The sequence below is a fragment of the Esox lucius genome, chromosome 13, assembly GCF_011004845.1.
Source record: "Esox lucius isolate fEsoLuc1 chromosome 13, fEsoLuc1.pri, whole genome shotgun sequence".
Taxonomy (NCBI): Eukaryota; Metazoa; Chordata; class Actinopteri; order Esociformes; family Esocidae; genus Esox; species Esox lucius.
The window spans coordinates 37751326-37771451 of NC_047581.1; the positions used below are offsets into that span (position 1 = coordinate 37751326).

General features: G+C 42.0%; 1 protein-coding gene across 2 annotated transcripts in view; it reads right to left on the reverse strand.

The window, feature by feature from the left end:
* Window positions 1-13968, reverse strand: part of antxr2a (ANTXR cell adhesion molecule 2a) — a 72234-nt gene extending 58266 nt beyond the window's left edge. Inside the window, exons 1-6 of one of the 2 annotated variants that reach the window (XM_029124704.2) lie at window positions 13900-13968; window positions 11291-11362; window positions 6836-6907; window positions 6400-6481; window positions 4164-4268; window positions 3808-3957 (exon numbers count right to left, since the gene is read on the reverse strand). In XM_029124704.2, coding sequence (XP_028980537.1) covers window positions 3808-3957; window positions 4164-4268; window positions 6400-6481; window positions 6836-6900 — 402 coding nt within the window. In that variant the 5' untranslated portion in view covers window positions 6901-6907; window positions 11291-11362; window positions 13900-13968. Of the gene's footprint in view, window positions 1-3807; window positions 3958-4163; window positions 4269-6399; window positions 6482-6835; window positions 6908-11290; window positions 11363-13487 lie in introns of both variants that reach the window. The other variant, XM_029124703.2, reaches the window with a different exon arrangement.
* Window positions 13969-20126: the final 6158 nt, after the last annotated feature.

The window sequence follows — 20126 nt, forward strand, 5'->3', positions numbered from 1 at the left end:
TGAGATGGGGAGATAAGGGGGACAGAGAGGGGGGGAGAAGAGAATCAAGGAGGGAAAGAGGGAGTTAGATGGGGAGATAAGGGGGACAGAGAGGGGGAGAGAGAAGAGAATCAGGGAGGGAAAGAGGGAGTGAGATGGGGAGATAAGGGGGACAGAGAGGGGGGGAGAAGAGAATCAGGGAGGGAAAGAGGGAGTGAGATGGGGAGATAGGGGGGACAGAGAGGGGGGGAGAAGAGAATCAGGGAGGGAAAGAGGGAGTGAGATGGGGAGATAAGGGGGACAGAGAGGGGGGGAGAAGAGAATCAGGGAGGGAAAGAGGGAGTGAGATGGGGAGATAAGGGGGACAGAGAGGGGGGGAGAGGGAAGGGGGGGTGGGGTAAAGGAAGGTGGAGTGGGGTCGTGGGGGACAGAGAGGGGGTGAGAGAGGGTAAAGAGTAGGGGAGGGAGAGGGGGGATGGGGCCCGGGTGAGGGGAGAGAGTGGAGGGAGAGGGGAGAGTGGAGGGAGAGGGGAGAGAGGAGGTGAGGGAGGGAGAGTGAGGAGCTGTGTCTTCCTTTATGGGGACATTCTGCAGGACTATTCCATCCCTCTGTTCTATTAAAAACCCTGAGCTGATATTATCATATAAAAGGCCTCTGTGTGAGTCTTCTATTACATCAGTAAATCAACTAGAGAACTAACTATGCAAATCCGCCACACACAATCGGTCAAAACGAGCATATTAACTGCAAAAATATACCACTTGGACCCTTAAGAGGATGTCGCCACGGAAACTTCCATCTGAAGTACAGAAAGCTTTTACTGGGCTTTTTACTTAAATGTGATGGTGTGATATGGCACGGTTGAAGGCTGCACTCTGAGATTGGTTTGTGACTTAAGTGAAAGCCTCGCCACTTGGTGAAGTGTCAAGTCGAAGGCAGCGGCTGGAAGAATGTGAAGGCATCACACACTTCAAACAGACCCAAGGGGCATCACACACACACGTGTGTAGCAACATTATTTACTCACGCGAGTCAGTCAGCTAACTACGAACTCTAACTGAACTACGAACTGATTTCCCTGTTTCCTCATCGAAGGAACTCAGATGCACCGTGTCTCCTACTCTCTCCCCTCTCCCGGCCCCCATCCCCCCTCTCCCTCCCCTACTCTTTACCCTCTCTCACCCCCTCTCTGTCCCCCACGACCCCATTCCACCTTCCTTTACCCCACCCCCCCTACTCTCTCACCCCCTCTCTATCCCCCACAACCGCCCTCCATATTCCCTCTCCCCCCCCTCCTAAGTTCCCAGCAGACAAATGTGGGTCTTTTTAAAAAGCCACTGACAACTTTCGCGAACAGTCCCAGACCAGCCATGCCAATAGCAAACAGCACCTGGTCAGCATGACAGCCAAGCGGGTGGCTGACAACCTGCCTTCAGGGCCCTTTGTCGTACTGGTCAGGAATGTAAATGCAGATGCCCATTGGGTGACTGCACGACTTACAACAACCACATACCTAGTAACTAGACAGACCAGCCGTTAGCCCTGTCCCCTGGGGTGAATGAGTTAATGTTTTGTTTAAAAGTCTAATGTTTTGTTGACTGTTAGGTTTTTATTCATTTTTATAATTAGAAATGTGATGAAAGAAAGACAAAAATATTTATTATGTTTTATAAATCCAGAATGCATTTCATAAAGGATTAATAAGTTAAGTAACACCATTATTGTAATTGTTTTAACACTGATAAAGTAATAATTTTGGGACCAGTAAGTTTCAAAACCACAATCCCTACTGGACCAGTGGCAAAAAAAAATCCAGAGCATGTCTCACTGGTACACTGCAGAGCCTGTCTTACTGGTAAACTGCAGAGCCTGTCTTAATGGTAAACTGCAGAGCCTGTCTCACTGGTAAACTGCAGAGCCTGTCTCACTGGTAAATTGCAGAGCCTGTCTCACTGGTAAACTGCAGAGCCATATACTTATTCCTAGACTTTTCACTCATAAGAGGAAAGCTCTACAGTCTGTTTCTGGTTGGCAGGACAACCCAATCTTTTTCATTACTTCAAATCCTTAATTAGAAAGACATGAATAGTTGGCTGTCTAAACTCCAGCTAACTGAACTAGCTAACAGTAACACTCAATGGAAAAATAACAATCAGAGCTTGCTTCGCCATGTTTGATACGTTTGTCATGATGTCACCACGGAGTGTTCCAGGAAATTGGGAATATTGACTTTCAATTTTAGTTAAGCATAGTCTATGGCGTAAGACGTTCTAGCTGTCTAATATCTATTTCACATAAGCAAAATGGGATTATCATTGTAATCTTTAATGTCATTGTGAATGGCAGCATCGTACATGGTTTCACTAATAAGTGCCTGGATCTATTCTTCGGCATAGATTTAGAGCAACAACCTAACATCAATTGCCCAAAGACTCTCTGGTTTTCTTTTGGTGAATTTCATAAAAAAACACATGCTGCAAGTATAAATAAAGTAAGAGGTCTTACTCTTTCTTGCATTATACATGAATCCACAGCCTCAGTATAATTACACCATACGAATCCAGAGGCAGCCGAGCCTCTCTTACTAACATAATGACATCATAAAGAGGCAGCGGAGTCTGTCTTACTTACATTATCTACAGGTCAGTTGTCTTACTAACATTATCTACAGCCGAGCATGTCTTACTAACATTATCTACAGGTTGGTTGTCTTACTAACATTATCTACAGCCGAGCATGTCTTACTAACATTATCTACAGGTTGGTTGTCTTACTAACATTATCTACAGCCAAGCCTGTCTTACTAACATTATCTACAGGTCGGTTGTCTTACTAACATTATCTACAGGTCGGTTGTCTTACTAACAACATCTACAGGTCGGTTGCTGAAAACACATGTATCGGCTTTGTTGCCAAAATGTGTTTTGGATATCTTTCAGATGTCACCAAGACATAGTCAAATCAGCAGGTTGAGGGCTCAGCGTAAAAGTGGTCTAAGCCACTGCCCTCTGTGCACATGTACCACTGCCCTCTGTGCACATGTACCACTGCCCTCTGTGCACATGTACCACTGCCCTCTGTGCACATGTACCACTGCCCTCTGTGCACATGTACCACTGCCCTCTGTGCACATGTACCACTGCCCTCTGTGCACATGTACCACTGCCCTCTGTGCACATGTACCACTGCCCTCTGTGCACATGTACCACTGCCCTCTGTGCACATGTACCACTGCCCTCTGTGCACATGTACCACTGCCCTCTGTGCACATGTACCACTGCCCTCTGTGCACATGTACCACTGCCCTCTGTGCACATGCACCACTGCCCTCTGTGCACATGTACCACTGCCCTCTGTGCATATGTACCACTGCCCTCTGTGCACATGTACCACTGCCCTCTGTGCACATGTACCACTGCCCTCTGTGCACATGTACCACTGCCCTCTGTGCACATGTACCACTGCCCTCTGTGCACATGTACCACTGCCCTCTGTGCACATGTACCACTGCCCTCTGTGCACATGTACCACTGCCCTCTGTGCACATGTACCACTGCCCTCTGTGCACATGTACCACTGAAGCATGTTTGAATCCAGTCCACAGCTCTTTCAGCACACCCTCTCCTCACCACCTCTGCTCTAAAAGTATCAACGCATAAAAACTGTCCAACTGTGATAATGACAGAAGTAAAAAGCAAGTTTCCCAATGAGGCCAGTGACTAAATGTCTTGCTGTTACAACCATGAATTTGGGGGAAGCTACATTTTTATAAATAGCAGTACAAAGGAACTGTAAAAGAAGTGACATTCAAATTTCAACAGACTTACTGAATTGACAATGCCTTTGAGGGCATGGAAGCCATCTTTGACAGGGAACACCTGGTCTTTGGAGTCTGCAATATCAGCTAGCTGTTGCTCGTCAAAGTCCTTGATACCAACACAGTACACCCGGGCACCGTAGACCCTGGCGGCTTTGGCCTGAAATGGAAAACAAATAGAGAATAAATAGAAAAAAAAACGAACTCACTGTATAGATATTAAAGGCTCATTTTGCGAGCAAAAACTGACTAGTCAAGGACTACATTTGTTTTTAATGGAAATGTAATTCTTTAACTCGAAAGCATATGCCTTGAACGAGCAAGAATTAGACTGAATATGTAGTTTTAAAATGGAATCAAGCTCACCTCTATAACTGTAAGCTCATGTACATAAATGTCCAGCTTTCCATCAGTCAGGGCTACAATGATGCTGGAGGACTTGGTGGTTTGAGCTTTGATTTGACTGTTTGCCTTTTAGTTCAAACCAAAGAAAAGATGTGGGAAAGAGAGGACCAGAAAAAATATGTGATTAATACTAAATAACATTACCCCTCAATCGGTTCAGGCCTGTATCAAACTAATATAAATGTAGTCCAATCAGCCAAGAAGTATGCTCAGCCTAAAACTCCCAATGCTTATAAAATAATTTACACTTGATTTTGATTATAAATGCATTTCCGGATTATAATTGAAATTGAATTCACTCCAACTCAATACACCTGATTTGTCCAGATCTTGCTAGACTGACAAAATAATAAATCAATAAATTCCCTGGTTTTCAAGAATTACAGTTTTCCTATTAATATACTACTGAATCTGGGAATCCTACAACTGGGATATCGGGAACGCAAGGTAATTCATTGATAGTCCCCCGGAATTGAGAAAACCAAAATGTTCTACTTTGCTGGTGCATCAGGGGGAACAATTTATTTATTTTACATTATCTAAAGAATGTTTGATTTATGTTTCACTAAATTACATTGGTTTCAATATACCCACACAATACACAGTATACCATTTTGTTAAATCGTCCTGTCTTACTTCTCTGCCCCATTGATGATAATACTTTTCCATCAACATGTAATGGGTCCCATCCCATCCTACAGTGGGTCCCATCCCATCCTACAGTTGGTCCCATCCCATCCTACAGTGGGCCCCATCCTACAGTGGGCCCCATCCTACAGTGTGTCCCATCCCATCCTACAGAGAGAGTCCCATCCTACAGTGGGTCACATTAAAACTGTCTGTTACTCATGCAGGTACCCTGTATGTGCATTTGTGTTTTCCCCTCCTTTTGCCCTAAACACAGGTGTCCCTTATGTTCCTGATTGGTGTTTCCCACCTGGCAGTCAACAATGCATCTTCTGACTGCTGAGGGGGACCAATCAGTGGACAATCCTCCTGATGGACCCAACTGTTCCTTTTATCCATTACCCAATCACATCACACATCCCTGGTTTAAAAACCCAGGCGGTTGGAGACCCTCTTTTTGCTTTATCACACGATTATATAGACACAAACTCTACATACATATCCTTTTGGTAGACAGACACTTCCCACATAGTATTAGCGCATACATACATCTTTGCCCTGTTTTATGTGTTTGGTTTGCTGTTGTCTAGTCAATTGTTTGCTGTTTAGTCCCTGTTTAACCTGTGTGTTTTGTTCATGTCTGGGGGAAGGGGATTTTTAGAAAGTCTCCCTTGGGTATACACAACCCGTAGGAAAACTTTGTCTAAAAACACTATATAGAACTGAGCGGACCACACACTGTATTTCTGTATTGGTTAGTGGTGAGATAAGCAGTTCTTGAGGTAGGCAAGTTCAGTTTAGGGTTTTTTATTTTTTTATTTAATTCATTGGGTCCAGCTCAGCCCCTTTTCCCCAAACTGTTTACCGTGTGTTTATAATAAAGGTTTTATGTTTGACGGTGGCTTTGGTTGTCTGTGTCTTGTTCTCACTGGTCCTTTACACTAATAACACTGCATGAGTTTTTGTGTTACGGGTCTCTTCCACCTTCCACCCTAGACTGCTAGAGCCACAGGGTCCGTAACACTGTCATTATTATTCTTATTGTTATTAGTACGTATGTATGGTAGCGGACAGGGAGGCCCTGAAACCAAAACATACTTAGGGGCTCAGAAGGCTGCAGCCGGCCCTGGTCAGAATGCAGAGGCCACAGAACAATGTGGAGAATAGGTGGATTCCATTGGTTGCAATCACAGCTTGAGCCCCACATGCGGCTCAGTCGTTTGCGTGACTCTACACTCCATTAGAAGTACTCGTCTAGGGGCTCATAACATTTTGGGGGCCTTGAAATTAAAATGTTTGAGAAAACCCTGCCCTAGAGAGCTAACATTCATATAGTCAGAAGATAATATTTTGGTCAGTTGGAGAGTGGATCTAAATAGCTCCCTATATAAACAGAGTTGGTGCCAAACAGATGAAACACAGCACAGCCTAACTAGCAGACCAGCACAAACAGGGTCAATAGCAGAATTACAAGAACAGCAAAATCTGACTAATGATGAAGTCAGCCAATGTATCCAAGGGATTTCTAAGGTGTTTTATTTACTTTTACTCCAATATCTTATTTACATACCTCCTTGATTCCTGTATGCATGTAGGTCTCACCCGCTGGTTTCACATTTTTCAGCCTTTTCAGACCCTCCTCTATTTCAGTTCTTCAAACAGAAAGAGACATAGTAACTGGATACATTTTAGAAATAGCTAATGTGCTTTCTCTTTTCCTAAATGAGTCGGTTTTAACACGGAACAGGTGATTAATATGAGCATGTTATAAACCATGTGTTTTATGTACTATTAGGGAGTTATGGAGTATATGTCCATGTTATGTACTATAAGTGCTTTATTTATATGACCATGTTATGTACTAAGAGTGTACTAGGTATTATAAGCGTTTTATGTACTATGCGCGTGTTATGAACTATGAGCGAGTAATATGACTGTTATGTACAATGGGTATGTTATGTACTATAAAACCTTATAATGTCTAATAAGACAAGAAAATTAGATACCTGTCCCCGGTGAGTGGCAGCATCACGCTGGCCTGAGAGGAAAACACGATGAATGACACTCTCATCCTGGGGCTGGAGCAAAAAGACAGACACAGATTGTACACTATCGTTCAAACGTTTGGGGTCACTTAGAAATGTCCTTGTTCTTGTCCATTAACATAACACCAAATTGAACAGAAATGCAGAGTAAACATTGTTATTATTGTAGCTAAATCACTATTGTATTTTTAATGGCCTATCTACATGGGCTTACATCAGTCCTGTGTTCCCATGTGTTGGCACAGCTGAAAACTGTTGTGCTGACTTTAAGAAGCAATAAAACTGGCCTTCTTTAGAAGAGTTGAGTATCTGAAGCATCAGCAATTATGGGTTTGATTGCAGGCTCAAAATGGCCAGAAACAAATAACTTTCTTCTATTCTACTTTCATGAGTCTATTCGGGTTTTGAATTAAGTCTATTCCATGCGAGAAATTGCCAAGAAACTAAAGTTTGCATTAAATCATCCTCCCTTCACAGAGTAGCACACATTCTGGATCTAACCAAAAGAGTCAGAGGATCGGGAGTCCTCGGTGCACAACTGAGCAAGAGGACAGATGTATTTGAGTGTCTAGTTTGAGAAACAGAAGCCTCACTGGTCCTCAACTGGCAGCTTCATTAAATAGTACCCCCAAAACCCCAGTCTCAACATCAACAGTGAAGAGACGACACTGGGATGCCAGCCGACTAGGCAGAGTTGCAAAGAAAAAGACATATCTCAGACTGGCCCATAAAAAGAAAAGATTAAAATGGGCAACAGAACACAGCCACTGGACAGAGGAAGATTGGGAAAAAAGACAACAATCAGCCACATTACAGCAGGGGTACTACAGCATTAGAATCATTGCATCATTTAGTTTCCTTCCAATAATATGAGAATGACACCAATTCTACCCGACAAATTAGATAACAACTCAAAAGTCTGTCTATGGCAGAGACAGCACAGTGTCACCAACAAACTTTATAAGGTATTCAATATACCAACAAACTTGACAAACCATTAAATATACCAACAAACTTTACAAGGTATTCAATATACCAACAAACTTGACAAACCATTAAATATACCAACAAACTTTACAAGGTATTCAATATACCAACAAACTTGACAAACCATGAAATATACCAACAAACTTTATAAGGTATTCAATATACCAACAAACTTGACAAACCATTAAATATACCAACAAACTTTACAAGGTATTCAATATACCAACAAACCCTACCAGGTATTCAACATACCAGCAAACTTTACAAACCGTGTCCGAAATTAACTTTTTGTCTCACCTGTCAAGGGGACTGGTAGATGAAACAATCCACCAGCCAAGCATATTTTTTCCTGGACAAAGTACATTTGCCTTTTTGTGTCATGTATATATTAATTTGAGATAATAAGGAATTATTTTGAATACAAACTTTTTATTTCAGTAAACAAATTCGCTGTTTCTGGTTTTATGTTTAGCATAATGGACGCACACAGAACCACTCGTCACCAGAGCCTCAGCCTCATACTGTAGCCAGCCTCTTGAAACTCCTTTACCTCCAAACCTCCAACTATCACAACATTATTTTTCTATGTGATGAAACAAACATGTGTTTTATTTATTGCAATAATGTCATCCCTTTAAACAAGTCTCTCTTCCTTGTGAACTTAACATTATTTTGAAGACTCCTGAAAATCGGAAGTCCTATTGTTGCTGTCGAATCTCAACACAAACGTTCACATGCACAGACACAGACAGTTACTATTCCCTGACCTCACACTAGCTTGATAATCTGAACGTGCAGGACGTTGTGGCTCTGCTCTGATGCTCGTGCGATAGTAAACTGCGCACGATGGAAAATGCGTTAAGCTTGCTAGAAAAAAAACTTCGTTAAAAAAAATGCTGTTTTTCTGTTGCGGCGAATCACAACTTAGCAGCGCAGCTCTCCGCCACTCTGATGAAAACTTCACATGGTATTCAATATACCAACAAATATTACATGGTTTTCCATATACCAACAAACCTAGCATGGTAATCAAGATAGAAATGAACTGTATGGTTTTCAAAACACCAACATGGGGGATTTCATCTGTTAATTATAGATTGTTTCTAAAGGAAGGACATTTGGTTCTCTCAGTGGAGAGGAAGTGGTTAACCAAGAAAACATGATTCCCAAACACACACACACATATAAGCACACACACACACGTATACACACACATACATGCACTCAAAAACACTGCAGGATGTTTCGCAGTATTTTGTACTTGTCACTTCAGGGGGGGTGCGAATGGGCAACGGACACTAATGTGTTTTTTCCCCAGACCAAACCCACACAATACCCACACATCTATATCTATCTGTCAGACCTGGGTGCGAGGTTTGCCTTGACTGGTAATTTAAATTTTTTTAGCAATGTTCTTTTAGCAAAGGTCAACGAGACTTTGACTACAGTTCAACAAACACAGCTGTACATGTGCAAATATTTAGCTTTTTTAAAAAATTTTAATGATTCAAATTGCTGCCTTTTTTATTGAACTCTGAAAAGGATTTCTCTGACTGTACTTGCTGGACCAGTTCGGTCCTGAGAGATTCAGAGCGCTCTTCAGAACATAAGGAGAGGTGCTGCTTTCTCTCGCTCATATGACACATGGCCTAGTCTCAGCTAATCCTCCCCCACAGTCAGAGCACACAGCATCTTTTAGCCACACGGACATATCTGGCATAGAAACACAGCAGACGTATGGATCATGTCCTTTCTAAAGACGTATTTTTAGAACCAAAATGAGTCCTTTAACGACGAAGTTTGGGAATTTGATTTAGCCATAAATGGAAACTGTGAGAGCAGTTCAAAGCAGCATTTTATTGTCACCCACAACAAAATCAGCGACTGAAAATACTTTCCAAGATCTTTCTGAGGTCTTTCCGAGGTCTTTCCGAGGTCTTTCCAAGGCGACGCTCCACACAGGTTTAACTTAAGGTCATGAAACTTGGCCAGATGTGTCAAAGGGACTGCTAAGGATTTTCCACCAGGTGGAGTTTTGTGAAAAAGAAAGATTTGTACAAAACTTGATATCCTCCATCTATGGTGGGGATGAAAGGACCTACTTTTTTTTAAACATCAATGTGGGGAATGCGTAATCAGTCAAGGATATTAGAATTGTAACAAATTTGGGTAGACCTGTGGCATATCTCGTCGAAACCCAAAATACCAAAACGAGTTTTAAAAGCGACAATATGCCACGACAATAGATACATGTTTATAACTGTTGATCTGTTTGACTTCAGACTCTTCAAGAATTTGATTGATGTCTGACTTAACATTTCAGAATAACATTTGTTCATTTGAAACATTGCATTTCAATTAAATCTTTCTCCTGTGTTTTATCTTCCAACCGACGCTGAATAAATGAAGAGCGCTAAGAAAAAAAAATCTAAATCCGGAAAAAAAAAACTGAGAAATCTCTGCAGTCTGCATGCTCCACATGGCAGAACAGAAGTGCTCTTGGTAAACTAGCATTGTGTAGCAGATTGTCCTCGCCTCTCCATGTTCTTTTGCCTTACTGTACATTCCCTGCCTCTCTGCCTTCCCAGGCCCGCTCAGTGCCGACCACCAGGGTTTAAAAAACATGTGAAATCATGTTTTTGATTAAAAAATAATAATAAAACATTATCATGTACTAGATTTTGGTTAATGATCCAATCCAACAGTCCCAGAAATGTACATCGCTAAACCTGTAAATACATTCAGGCCAGAGAAAAACAAGCCAAGTCACTGAAAGATATCAAACGATACCTGAAGCCATGTCTGCTGGCCCATTCTGTGGTAAGAGGGAGACTGATAGCTATGTGTGGATCTGGACCCCCCCGGTACAAATGGCCATTCTCACAGCCCAGAAGACTGATCCGCTCTTCCACCCACTCACACCTGGTCCCTATTTTCTTCAACAAACCGTTTCTTCAGTACTGTTTGGCTGGGTCGGTACCGTCTGGGCTGGCACATAACATTGACTCAACAATGTTTGTTACACAAGCAAAATACATTTTAAAAAACTGCATTCACATTTATTGACTTTCTGTTGATCCCCTTTGTCCTATTGTCTGGCTTTTATTATTTTAACCCAGGTTGGAAAGAGGCTTTCTTACTCAAGCAGTTGGTGAACACTGTATGCAGAATTAGGCTCCTTTGGTTCATGGATAAGGAAACATTTGAGCAGTTTCACTGGACACAAGTTAGTCAGAATGTAAAAATAGTAAAAACACCAGAAATCCTCAAATATTACACAAAGCTGGCAAAGATTGATTGATTTGACTGCTTTACAGATGTCTGTGGGATTCATATTAGATTTTACATGACAGATCCAAACCATGCAACATTTCAAATAATGTAATATGTTAAACAGGCATTTACTACACATAGGGGAAAAATGCTCACCTCACAAATCGATCTGTTAGGTTCTTCACAAAGGAGTAAATTTCACCCCAATCATTAGAAACACTTCCTGACCTGCAAAAAATATATATATATAAATAAATATATGAAATAAATAAAGTAAATCATCCCACATTTGGGATGATTTACTAGTGTATTTTAGCATTGCTTCTCCTACAGTTGGTCTGGTAGACTAGGCCCTGAGGTCTGTATTCAGAACAGTCTTCTGCAGTGTATACAAACATGTGGTGGAACCCAGTAGTGTGCTATTGATTGAACAATGCATGACTAAGCTGAATGTGTTCTAGAGTGATGTATTAAAATAGATGAAATACAACCACATTCGCTTTGAAACTTATTAAACTTTAGTCACACAGTTTCTGAAAAGAACATAGTGGGTCTCAAGATGATCAGTCTTCAATAAGGTGTTATAAAAGCCTTGTTCAAACATACATACTATTGACGATTCTCTCTTCAGATGCATTACAACAGAGATTGAACGGATATGTGTCCTGGCCTGGAAGACGTGCTAAATGCCCCACTCTAACTGCCGGTTGACATCATGCTCTACTTCCTGGTTGACATCATACCCTATTTCCTGGTTGACATCATGCTCAACTAGATGTTTTCATTAGGTTTAAATAAGCTGAAGTCATCAATATAGAAGAGATACATAATTTGGATACATTCGCCCAACAGTTAAATGTGTGTGTGTGTGTGTGTGTGTGTGTGTGAGTGAGTGTGTGTGTGAGTGTGTGTGTGTGTCACATGTCCCCTTCCCTCTATCAGTCAAAGTGACCAAGGTGAACACAAGATGTGTGCTGAATGTGCCCTTGATGATAACAACATGGAGGTAATTAAACCAATAATTATAAGTCAATGTATGTGCAGAGAACATTAAAAGAGATCCACCATATTTCAAAATGCTTCTCCCTTCCTTTATTTCCCCAAGACAAGGTCAAGGTCTTAGAATGGCTGTGTGCATGTCGTGTGGTGAAGGTCTGCTGCACTTTGACAGTACTGTAACTACTAACCACTCTGCGTGATTACACTTGGATGTATGTAACACCTAGCTAAAGAAATGTAGTTCTCTTGGCACAACTGCTAAGGAGCTCAACTGACAAGGCATTGGTGAGAACATGCAACAACTTGATGGTAAAAAGCCAGTCAAGCCCACATGCTAAGCTGTTCCACAGTAGATAGCTTCTTCCATTTGCAACCTGTTTTCAACTGACAGTTTTATAGAACACACAGTCTATAACTAATTAGCCTATTCCTTTGGCCTACAGCATGTAGGCAGTTGCCCTCAGAAGGCCTTCTCAGTTTGTCAGTTGTATCAACAGTCCAAGGCCTATCTCTGCATCATCCGGTAATTTGGTCATTCCAAATAGACAGGGAGGAGTAAAGAGGACTTGATCTGGAGCATGAGGCTTGCAATAGTAGGGCACTTTGCCAGTTTAGGGGAGTAGAAAAAGAACATTAGGTAGACATTTGAGTAAAAACAAGCAATGAATGTTATCTATTATATTGGGTTTCTGCTATTTGCATTCAATGCACATCCACTGGGTTTTACCTCTTCCAGAACTGGAAATTACAGGCATTAGTTCACGAGTTGGTAAACCACGAACAGGACAAACAAAGGTTTTGGGTAAAAGAAAGGGTTGGACTGAAGTCAAAACATTTAAGCTCAGTCTCTGTAGCATCATCTAATCATGGCATGGCAGACCAAACAGTTCTTCCAATAGAGCTATAGCCTATAGTCTGTTGACATTGTTGCACAGGCCTGGGATTAAACTCGTGATAAATTCAACTCGAGATAAAATCACAGCACACCGTTATAGTCACATTCATAGTGAGACATCTAAATTACGATGTACGTATTGGAATGGCGGTTACTTCAAGTTAGGCCGGCGTAAATATTATATTTAAGGCCAAGCTGACATCGCTAGAACTAACCTTTCAAACGTAACCTTTCAGAGACAAAGGCTAAGCAGGGCAATAGGGCTTGATTTGAATGTGTCTAACGTCATTGTAAAAGTAGGGAATAAAATGTGACGTTAAATTGTCATAGATTCTTACCACATGTTTTGTTAGACATTTGGCTTTTGTTACTTTTAGCACACTAGATTCACTGTTTTGGTATCGATCCCTGAACACAAGCATTTCCTGTCATACAAAGGTGATACAAAGTTTTACTTACTTATCTAAAACAAAGTATAAGTCGTAAGCTCCGTGGCAAGACGCTTCTTCTGCATGACAAGAGCATGCAAACAAACACAGCAGAATTGCTCCAGCTGTCACAGCTGTAGATATCCAGCGGATTTTAGCACGATGGGGTGTTTTGTCATTCATTGTCAAGTTCAACTGTGTCACTTTGACCCTCAAAGAAAACGTTTTAAGCGAAATGACCCACGTATTATTCTAGCACACAAGCAGGCCGAGGGACTAGGCTAAAAACGGAAAGCACATCTGCACGGTTAAGGAGCAACATGTCAAAATACGTCTACAGCACAATAAATATAGCCGGGAAGAGAAATAGAGGAAATCATAGATCTGACGTAATCAAAACGATTTCTTAATATTACTTTTAGTCACTGCAGCAATCCGAATACCTTTTCCTGTTGAGTTACACAAAAGACTACTCCACGAAGTGTCCCGCAGGCTACAAAAAGGCACACTCCCAAGTTATAGTTCTTTATAGCGCGCATGCGCCTGGTGGGGCCAGATGTGGATGACTGTAGTGCGTTGAGGTCGTAGTGATGTCGAGAGCGCGTGCGAACACACCCAACAGCTGTGTATCTAACGTCTTTTGGGTGGGGGTTAGGGTTGGCCTACTAACAAATACATTAACTAGAAAATGTAATCACCTGAACATGTAGTCATATTGCCTAGACCATGTACACATTTTATTATGGAGGAGACAGTTGAAAAGTAGAAGAAGAAATTACAGCCTATCATTTAAGTATCTTTTCTTTTGCTCATCCATGCCATGGGGATGTGACGTCACGTGTTTCCTTTCTTGCTCGTTGGGGTAGTGGCTGGTTTGGCTAATGTGGTTAGAGAGTTGCAGTGTGAAAACTGGGGCTGTAATCAGGGTGAAAGATATGTCACTGTGACCTCAAATGAGTTGAAAGACAGGCACACTGCTCTTTTTCCAGCATTTGTTTCTAACTTGTGTGCTAGATATTGGGCACTAGTTCTTTCCTTCAACAACTGCAAATTGGTTCTTAAAACTCACCTTGAGAATCCCAACTATTCCATGTAAATTATCTATACCTTACCTACCTACCACACCAGATTTAGTGTATTAACTAATCATCAGCCCTTTATTGGTGAATCAAAAGATCTAATTCAGGCTTACTACAAAACTGTGAAACACACAGAGAAAAGGTTTGAGAAACACTGTGACTGTTAGAGAATAACTCCCAAGGCCCTTTAACAAGTAATGGGTTGTTGTAGGTGCCACTTGGCATATTGGTGGTATTTGGGGAAGTCATGTCAACTGCCGCAGGCCTACCAGAGCAATATCACTGGAAACAATGCGACATGGAAAAGTTGGTGTATGCAGCCTTTTCATAAGATTACAAATCATACTGGATATTTCTTTTAGGGTGACACATTGAAATCCATTTGTTTTTGCAGGCGGAAATGGGAATAAAAGAACAGGAAGACACACCAGATGTTTAGGCTCAATATAGAATTCTAATACATGAGAACTGAGAAATATAGAAGTTCAATATTTAAGTGTAAGAGTCTCACTGGGGCAGATTATACCATCGTACGATTCAGTTCAATCTCTTGTGGGAAAGGTCTTATTAATCTACTAGGTGACCACATTTGGTAAGATTTTACTTTCTTTCAGAGATTACTTTCGAATCAATCAATGGCATAGAAAACAAGTTATAAACACAGTGACAGCAGGTATCCTATACCATATAAGAGATGCTCACAGAAAAATCTGAAGCTAGCTAGTATTAGCAAAAATAAGGCTAACTTTCTGAGAACACTAATTGTTATCAGATTACAGACATGAGCCCAAATCTTGATACTCATATTTGTTTTGCACTAACATAAGTTATTGAAAAGCAAACAATTCCTATAAAAACAGAATGTAATTTCATGACCACAGATTTAAGCAATAAATGTAGCAACAGAATGAGATCCCTCACTCTGCCTGGGGTGTATGAACATGCAATGGCAACTATAGAACTCAGTCACAGTAGTTGGTTGGCCAACAGAAACATCTGGACCAGGATGTGTTTGAATACAACCAATCACACATCCTCTAGTATGGAAATGAGACGCCGAACAAAGTCAACAGAAAGACCTCCAAAAGCCATCCCTGGCAGTGAAATGCCATGTACCTCTGTCAGGTGGCAAGTTTGTTTAACGGTCATGTGGCTGGCATTCCATTGTTACAGGTCAGATAGAACCAGAGAGACACAAAAAAACTTGTATTTATCAGATCAGCTCAACCCCAACCAAAGAAGCACAAACTGGCTGTCTTTAATGGAGCATCATCAAATCAGCCCCTTTGTTTTTCTACAGCAACCAGATAATTACCATAAACAAAGGCTAAGTCATCGAAATGTAAATATTGTGGTTAACAATGATTCTAAAGTATACATAATTATCTGGTAGATCAGAGTATAATTACATTTTAATTGATGTGTGTGGGGATATTAATGGTTCTGCATGCATCATGGGTTCCATACTGGGTCCACATCGTCCCACAGCACATTCTGAACACAGTGGCATCCACAACACCAAGCCTCTAGACCCAACAATGTACTGTTGAATTTCAATTATTTCTGATTAAAGTATTTGAAAAACCAATGGCTCGAAAAAAAAAAAGTTGTATTCCAGCAATTTGTCAAGGACTTTAAAGTTATATTCTGAATTGAAGGTGACAGTTAAAACAACAAAACTAATCGTAGAAATCGGTGAGGTGTTGAAAGTCATCAACAGAATGTAACCCATGACGAAACCGTGATGTATTACTGCAACACAAGATCACCAGGTCGTAAAGAAAACGTCAGAACCAAGCTACTGACAACAGCAGATTATGGAAGGAGGAAGTCGACCAAATAATAAGACCAATGTTTGTGTCTCACACACCTTTGTTTTATCAGTGCTCAGCCAAACCCATTTATTCAGACAAAGTCATGACCATATCGAACAACTGAGGACACTGAAACAGAAGTCCCTCTCTCAGGTTACTCTCAGGATCTTTTGTAATAGTGATCTTTATTACGGCTATATGGGAAAGTCCAAAGGCAATGCATTTACAGGAGTCAGAACAGGTTGGATTTGGACTATATTTTAAATGCCTGTTGCAATTGATATGGACGTTTAGATTAGCGGCATAGATTAATTCTCATTGTATTTCCTCTCAAGGACATTGAAGGGAAAAAAACCTCATTACCAATAATTGGAGAGGCGTCATAAAATCAAGCCGCCTCAAGAAAGAGAACCAAAGGAATTATTAGTCACAATCACAGTGATTCATTGTTCACTAATTATGTCCATACTTCATCATTACAGTAATAACTGTTGTTTTAGCTTGTTTTCCTTGCTTTGACAAAACATTGTTTGTCATGACTGGCATCCCTGTAGTTGAAATGGAGTGTGTTGTCCAGATATGATCAGGATCTATCAATCAGGAGTTAATGTGTGTACCAAGTAAAAACAAGTTTGTGTGTGTCTGTGGGGACGCACGTATGCTTATTTTTTCTAGTTACTGCAATGTGTCGGAAAGGTTGAGACCTCACGTGTGACCAGGTGGTGTGATTTGTTATCTCGACTTGAACCATGGGTAAATGTTATGTTCAGGTATCCATGTGAATCCTAGGAAAGCTCTCTTTAACTTCCCTGGTGTCCTGTTTGACCTTACAAGGACGTGAGCCCCTGAACCACAACCCTATGACTACCTGGCCCAAATGACTCGCAGCTGTCCCTGCCTGAAAGTTCTCCTGGTTGTGTTGCTCATCAGGTTGCTGCCTAATGACTCCTGTGGCCTCTGCCCACCCCACCAGTCCTGTCCCAGTCCTGTCCCAGTCCACACCCCATCTGACTGTCTCAGTCCTGTCCCAGTCCCATCCCAGTCCAAACCCCACCTGACTGTCTCAGTCCTGTCCCAGTCCAAACCCCACCTGACTGTCCCAGTCCTGTCCCAGTCCACACCCCACCTGACTGTCCCAGTCCTGTCCCAGTCCACACCCCACCTGACTGTCTCAGTCCTGTCCCAGTCCACACCCCACCTGACTGTCTCAGTCCTGTCCCAGTCCAAACCCCACCTGACTGTCTCAGTCCTGTCCCAGTCCACACCCCACCTGACTGTCTCAGTCCTGTCCCAGTCCACACCCCACCTGACTGTCTCAGTCCTGTCCCTGTCCACACCCCACCTGACTGTCTCAGTCCTGTCCCAGTCCAAACCCCTCCTGACTGTCTCAGTCCTGTCCCAGTCCCCATCCCACCTGACTGTCCCAGTCCTGTCCCAGTCCAAACCCCACCTGACTGTCTCAGTCCTGTCCCAGTCCACACCCCACCTGACTGTCTCAGTACTGTCCCTGTCCACACCCCACCTGACTGCCCCAGTCCACACCCCACCTGACTGCCCCAGTCCACACCCCACCTGACTGGCAGTGGCCACAAGAGTCATTAGGCTGGGTATCTGTTCAAGCACATTCTGACAACTGATGATGTAAAAAGGGCTTCATAAGATACATTTGATTGAATTTGATGTAGAGGGATGCACATGATAACCACAATTTAATGTTAAATATTCAGTATTAATATCATTACATGTAGTCTAGACACGCCACAATTTTCGGGTAGTGGGTTCTACACTGGGTGATTGATTCTACACTTGAGAGACACCAGGGACACCAGCATATTAGAACACCAGGATACCAGATCACCAGGAGACTAGAACACCAGGATATTGGATCACCAGAACACCAGGAGACCAAAACACTAGGAGACCTGATCATCATGAGACCAGAACACTAGGTGACCAAATGACCTGGACAAACTAAATCTAGGTTACCAGATCACCAGAATACCTAAACACCAAAAAAGTAGAAGACCAAGATGCCTGAACACCAAGAGACTAGAAGACCAGAATACCTGAACACAAATAGACCAGAAGACCAGGATACCTAATCACCAAGAGACCAGAAGACCAGGATACCTGCACACCAAGAGACTAGAATGCCAGGATACCTAAACAACAAGAGACCAGAAGAACAGGATACCTGAACACCCAGAGACCAGAATACCAGGATGCCTGAACACCCAGAGACCAAAAGACCAGGATACCTGAACACCCAGAGACCAGAATACCAGGATACCTGAACACCCAGAGACCAGAAGACCAGGATGCATGAACACCAAGAGACCAGAAGATCAGAATGCCTGAACACCAAGAGACCAGAAGATCAGAATGCCTGAACACCAAGAGACCAGAAGATCAGAATGCCTGAACACCAAGAGACCAGAAGATCAGGATACCTGAACACCAAGAGACCAGAAGATCAGGATACCTGAACACCAAGAGACCAGAAGATCAGGATACCTGAACACCAAGAGACCAGAAGATCAGAATGCCTGAACACCAAGAGACCAGAAGATCAGGATACCTGAACACCAAGAGACCAGAAGATCAGGATACCTGAACACCAAGAGACCAGATAACCGGGAGACCAAGAACACCTGGGATGACTTGCTTCTCTTAGAGCATTTCAGAGTTTAGTCATTCCACAGATTCGGGCCTGCATTTAGATGTTGACACAGTGTGTGTGTGTGTGTGTGTGTGTGTGTGTGTGTGCATGAAGACACATCTCCTCCTTCCTATCAGTGACAGCACACTTAAACAATTACGGAATTAAAGATCTGCCGCTTAATTTGTCTTGATGTTTTTTTTCAGTTGGCGTCATAGAAACATGTTCTGCATAGACAGGCTTTCTGCTTCCTGGTTTAATTGGATTACTGACGAAGTCAGGAATAATATATTTTAAGACCCTGCAGGGCCAAGGCAGGTGACGGAGTCATGAGGAGGAGATACCTTTAAACTTCTTTGTGTTGGAGGGATGTGGAGTTGACAAGGACTTCAGTGGCAAAGAGCATCACTGTGTGATGAGAGAGGCTGCGTATTGGGAACAGTTCAATGTAGGGAAACGTCAGTTTGGGAAAACGTTGGTTGGGCACAACAGATTAATGTCAATGAATATGCAACAGTCGTTTTGAATTTTAACTGCCTTCATTGGCGCGGAAGTCAAAGAGACAGGCCAAAATATGGTTTCAGAGCAAAGTCTCATAACTCAATGTGAATGTGGAAGCCTAGTTAGTCAAAAGTTACAGTGATTAAAATGATTAGTTAAAATTGGAATGCCATTCTGAGTTAAACCCAAAGCATACAAAATGTACATCAGTGCTGTGTTGATAATTACTAATTTAATCTTGGCCTCTTTTAAGTCTGGTCTGGGATCAGGTCCTACCTATTCACATAAATAGTGTTTATCTTTTATTATGTCAACAGTGATCCTATATCAGCCTTCCCACTCAGACATGTGAATATGCAGCGATTGTGAAGACGTACAGAATAAGTAATAAGATGCTGTAACAATCCAGTAATACTCAATGGTTCATGTTATATGGTTAATATTCCACCGTTAAGAGCTGCTCCTACACACAATGCAAAGCTAGGTGCCTGGATACACTCGTAAGCCACTGGATATCTGTCATATACACAATGTATAATATCACAATATACCACAGTATTCAGCCTGCCAGAATTCAGGGTTCAGACTAATCGGTTTATAATGCAAAAAAAATCAGC